This window comes from Limulus polyphemus, unplaced genomic scaffold (genome assembly GCF_000517525.1).
Source record: "Limulus polyphemus unplaced genomic scaffold, Limulus_polyphemus-2.1.2 Scaffold3854, whole genome shotgun sequence".
Taxonomy (NCBI): domain Eukaryota; kingdom Metazoa; phylum Arthropoda; class Merostomata; order Xiphosura; family Limulidae; genus Limulus; species Limulus polyphemus.
Genome location: NW_013669464.1, coordinates 102738 through 108806, shown reverse-complemented (window position 1 = coordinate 108806; position 6069 = coordinate 102738). Strand labels below are relative to the sequence as shown.

General features: G+C 31.9%; 1 protein-coding gene across 1 annotated transcript; it reads right to left on the bottom strand.

The window, feature by feature from the left end:
• Window positions 1–226: 226 nt before the first annotated feature.
• LOC111088482 (17-beta-hydroxysteroid dehydrogenase 14-like) lies at window positions 227–3080 on the bottom strand (the record flags this gene model as incomplete). Its single annotated transcript, XM_022398772.1, has 4 exons — window positions 2993–3080; window positions 2520–2589; window positions 1214–1250; window positions 227–281 (listed from the first exon to the last, which is right to left on the bottom strand). Coding segments are annotated over exons 1-4 (237 nt in total), but the record flags the coding sequence as incomplete, so codon positions are not given.
• Between the last annotated feature and the right edge of the window lie 2989 nt (window positions 3081–6069).

Sequence of the window (6069 nt, the reverse complement as noted above, 5' to 3'; positions counted from 1 at the left end):
GTCGATTATGAAGTGCAGCGTGTTTATCATAACCCTAGATATAAACAATCTGATAATTCAATTATAACATTATATTATATAAACAACCGTCAAAGACCAATTATATCTTTGGTTTTAATTAACAACAATGATATCTATTTTCTATGCATCCTCTGACTTTTGAAACTTTAATTAATTAAATCATATTTTAGTTATAATAAAACAAATTGATACACTTTACACGTACTTCCTTTACGTCTGCTCCAATTGTTGAAAAGATGTTTGTTTCTATAGTTCCAGGACTGTAAAATATAAATAAGAACATTAATATGTTAAATATTGTTTACAAAATTTAAATTGTGATCCATATATGCAGTAAGAGATAAATGTGTAGTCTTGTGTGTGGCCGCGAACCATGAACCCTCAGGTCAGTGATGACAAGTATAAGAGGCTTAGCTTTCCCAAATAGGTGAAAAAAGATATCTCTTTCTTGACTGCCCAAAGAGCACCTCCCCCTTTAACACCTGTTGTGGATAAACAAATAGCCTCCCAAAATACAATGTCCCTTATGGAGCATAATTTTCTACAACTCAAAATATTATCAACTACAAGCAAAAATACCCGTCCCCAGTGATGGCAAAAGTTTAAGTTAATCTATCAATTTAAATTATTTCATCGACTATAAAAAAGGTTAATTATGTTGCACACTTGGTTCCACTCAGAGCCAAAACTTTGATCTACTTATACCACCCACCACGAAAAGTAATTGTTGAACATTTCAGTCATGTTAAGAGTCACTCAACAATAACATACGGTAAATCTACATTTATATTGTTTAAGTTACGTCACATTTTCAAATTCAAATCATAGTGTGATTAATTCCTAACAATTTATTGTAGAATATCCTGCTTGTGAAATAAAATTTGACATCAACATTATTCATGCCTGTTCTCCCGCCATTTCAAAAGTGAATATTGAGGTTTTCCTGCGTGCGCAGCTTTTCAAACGGGAGACAGACGAACGCTAGGACAGACACCACGGTTCGCAATTTATATAGAATATGTGACAGAATAGGCTACCGTAACAAAATATTCGCCACCTGTACCTCAGATTCACAGTCCAAGTATGATAAACGCTAAACTACGCCCAGTTTTAAATCAAACAAATTACAAATTAATATGTATCCGAAAGGCTTTTATAAATATAGTTTATACACAAATAAAAACACACTTACTTTACTGAATTCACTCTGACTTGTTTGGGAGCAAGATCTGGAAAAAGACAATTCAACGCGTGATAAATATCTGTTTTTCTTGTTTACGTTACACTGCTTTTCAAATAAACAATGTTACTAGCTTTTTTAAAAGTTTTTATATGAAACCATCATCTAAGATTAAGTTTCCTTCTCGGACTAACGACAAAAGCATTAGGAGTGCGTAATTATATTAACACAAAACAAAGGTCAAAGGTTAATAAATTGTGATTATTTTAAAGAATATTCACTCTTATTTTAGTAAATAATAATAATTAATAAATAATACTTAATCAATACTTAAGTAAAGTTTATAGTTATTATACAGTGTACTGATATTAATTAGTCAAGTAAACTTTATTTAGAGTAATCTGTTACACTTGTAATACAATGTACTAACATTACATTCGTGTATTTATGTTGAAGGAGGGATAAAACGTGCAACGGAAAAAACAAGATCTTTATGAACTGTTCATTAATAATAACGAAAAAAAAAAACAACATTTTTTTCAGTTAGTTGTCGGTCCGGCATGGCCAGGTGGTTAGGGAGCTCGACTCGCAATCTGCGGGTCGCGCGTTCGAAACACATTACGTAGGGCGTAATAATGTGATGGACAATCCCATTTTTCGTTGGTAAAAAAGTAGCGTAAGAGTTGGCGGTGGGTGGTGATGACTTCTAGACTTACACTGCTAAGTTAGGGACGGCTAGCGCATATAGCTCTCGTGTAGCTTTGTGCGAAATTGAAAACCAACAAACAGTCAGTTGTCATGGTTACATTAACAACAACCTTAATGACTGAAGTTCGAGAATTTACGTATTCTAGTAATAAAATTAAATGTAAAGTCCGAATAAAAATCATCTAAAGAAAACGAAGATTGAAATGTGTTTTCTTCTATAACATCAGTTCGTTTATTTTTAGGCTTAAGATTTTAATTAATTAAAGATGTTATAGAAACTAGTTGTGTTGGTAGCTCCTTCTGCCGACCGTATAAGGAACTATACTTCATTAATCCAAGATTCAAAAGCGGCACTTAAGAGTTTGGTTTCGATAAACTTGTATGAATAACGATCTGAAATCTACTGGTCAAAGTTGATGATAAAACAGAGGGAGCTGTATATAACTTAATCACTTAGAGAAAGGAATATATAACTCATGATGAAAATGAACAAATAAACAAAACCTTGCTTCAAAAATAACTCATAATTAATAAACAGTCCTAGCTTAGTTTTTGAAATATGAAAACATGTTTGGTTCTCAAGATTTCGTACATTTATTAATAAACTCACCTAATGCCACACTTCTGGTAAACTGATCTAAAGCGCCTTTAGACATGGTATAGGAAAGTAATGTTGCATCCTAGAAAAATTCGTCGAAATATATTTATTATAAATTAGATCCATAATGTCAAATTATGCTTATTGTCATAGTCAGAGAAAATAGTTTCGTTTCAGTAGACTTGAATAGAATTAAATACATCTGACCAAAGCTTTGAGTTAAGTTTTAACTACTCTAATTCTCTTATAGGATTATGACCGAAAGTGTCGCTAACAGTGAGTGTTCCAAATTATCTTATGACTAAAAACTCATGATAAATAACACCACGATCGAAAGGGGATGAAGTAAATTATAAGATAAAAATTAACGTGACAATAAGAGGTGAAACGGAAAATATATAACAAAAAATACCACTCCTTGACACATTTTAATTAAATTAAAAGCTACAATTTTTCACTTGGCTCTTCAATGTTAGAGTACTTACTCCCCTTTTGCCGAGAACGCTCGAAACGTTGATAATGGAGCCTTTACTTTCAATCAGGTGAGGAACAGCTAGCATCGTCAAACGATAGACAGCTCTTTGAAAACATAGAAGAAAAATAATTAAACATCTTTAAAACTAACTATTAAAGCAATAGATGGCGTCACTACAAAAAACAAATCAACGATCGGTCGGATTTCTCTACAGAATATTTATTGCCAAGCTATTTTACAACGATCATGGAAAGTTTCCAATAAGAAAAGTTGTAGATAATTTACAAATTACTAGAATCTCATCTTTAAATGTATTTCATTTATGAATATTTTCTATATTACTTGATATTTCATGTCCACTAATTCTACATTTTACTTTAAGACGAATTAATTAATAATGAATTCTATTGTAACGTACACATTGTTTTATTTTAATAAAGTAAATAATATTCCAACATATGAATCGTAACGAAATTTGTTCACAATAAACTAAAGGTTGAAAGTTCCAGAAGCTAGCCTTACAATATTTTCCTTATCTATATATCTAATATATGTGTAAAGTTCTTTCCTTATTTATATATAAAACTCAAAATCTCTCTGTTTGTTTGTTTGCTTGCTTGTTTGTCCGTCGCATTCACTGCGCAGGTCACACTTCCCTCACGTGAAGGCGCGCAAAACGACAATTTTTAGTTGATATACACGTCTATCATCTGCTAACCTAATCCGTAAGTTTAGAATATGGCGTTATAGACCTATTTAGTTAAAAATCGTTAACCATAAATGTACTAATACAATCATACACTTAACCTCACACACAAAAGAAATGTATGCAGAATCAAAATATCTTGTGTGAAAAAGCAAACAGTAGGCCTAGCTATTAACATAAACTTTTGCAGTCTGCCATCAAATAGACTACGTCAAAAGAGTAAGGTTTAAATTATAATACTTATTGTGTATAATGATATTAAAGTCAAGTCAGAGTAATTGGTACGGCGCTTGCATCAGGTGTAAGATGGGTTGACCTGGAAAATTATATTTTTATTACAATTAACTTATCCAGTTCAACATATCAGAAAATAAATAAAGACATAATTAATTCTAATACTTATATTTGTTACGTAGTGTAATAACAGTATTCTAATATTTTCTGCAATCCAGTTCATTCATCAAATATGTAAATCAATGTCTATGTATTACATGTGATATAAATATATTTTTCTTTACTTTAACCTTTAAGCCTAACTTAAGAATAACACCAAGATTGGTGTAAAATAGTTTGACAATATTTCACTAGATATATGTACTGTTTCAATTATTCGGAACTCTCGCTGTTAGCGACACTTTCGGTCGTAATCCCATATGAGCATGAACGTAGGTAAACTTAATTCAAAGCTTTTCTCAGATGTATTTGGTTCTATTGAAGTATCTATAAACGAAACCCGACATTTTGGTTTTCTAATTATAACCGCAATATTTCGTTCTGTAGATAAAATTTCTAATAAAACAATTTTGTTGAATTTTTCTAGTAGGCAACAGGCCTTTCCTATACCATGTCGAAAGGTGCTATAGACCAGTTTACGAGAAGTGTGATATTAGGTGAGCATATTAATAAATGTACGAAGCTCTCGGAACCAATCACGTGGCAGATAGAAACAAACTAAGGTTGTTCATTTGTCATGAGCTATTGTTACACTTACTAGTTCGTTTTTACATTAAATGTTAGTTTTCATTAAGCAAGACCAGTAGATTTACACCTATAAATTGTTATTTGGTACAAGTTTATACAAATAAAATTCAGTCTATAGTTTTACGTAGTATTTTTTACGTTAATAAGACAAAAAAGATATATTTTATCACGTGTTCAACTATCTTTAGATAATTCGTATTTTCCAGATCTTGCTCCCAAGCATGTCCGAGTGAACTCCGTAAAGTAAGCATGGTTTTTTGCCCTATCAATATAACTTATGTCGATAAGTATTTTTAGTGTATATGCTTTGAATGTTTTGATTTAGGGCTAAGTTTTAGGCTTGATTTAGGCTTAGCTATAAGAGTAATAAATAATCAAATCACAAAATTTGGTGTTCAGTATATCAGTACTCAATTCGTGCAGAAAGTTTTGATTTAGGGCTAAGTTTTAGGCTTACCTATAAGAGTAATAAATAATCAAATCACAAAATTTGGTGTTTAGTATATAAGTACAAAATTAGTGCAGAATGTTTTGTGTAGTTAGTTTTGCGATAAAATTGTATCAAAACAAAGTAACCCTGTTTTAATATTTCTTTTTCTAATTGATCAGTGATATTTTTGAGCTAACTTGAGAGTCTTCTAGAGCTTGAAAAGAACAATTATTTTGTGACGTTAGCTATCTCCTGCTAAATTATCAAAAGTTAAAATTAACACAAATTATGGATGCTTCACAAATTTTGGATTATCTTAATCCCAGTTGAACAAAACCATGATTATCAATGAGATATTGTATTAGTTAATCTGTATTGTTTGAATGAATACGTGGGTGGGAGTGGCTTATTGGTTACCGTATTAGTTACTGTTAGAAAGGTCTAAAGTTCGAGACGTGATGCAAGTTAACAAGTTCTACACTATCAGCTATGGGTGCGTTAGATAGTAGCAGTCAGTACCGTTTTACAGATGAACGGTTCGGACAGAGCCTTTGTGATGACGTTTACTGCTGGCTATGTGCCTTCAGTCTGGTCAGTATAATAAAATTAGAAAGTTATACCTGGCCATTTAACCTTTGTGCCCAACAAGATTCTATTCAGGTTGTAATTTCTATTTAGAGGGGCGTCTCAATGACTGTAGCTTCGCGTGAAATTAGTAGATTTCCTTACAGGGAGTTTAACTCCAGCTCCACCATCAGCAGAGGAAACATGTAGGTTGAGACAGGATAAAACCATGTAGGGAGTTTAACTCCAGGTCCATCATCAGGACAGGAAATATGTAGGTTGAGACAGGATAAAACACCACAGTAAGTTTAACTTGTTAACACTAAATTATAGGTTTATATAACCACGTAAAGAATCATTTTAAGGATCCCTTTCTGTATTTCAGGTTTTGTATATTTTGACAGCA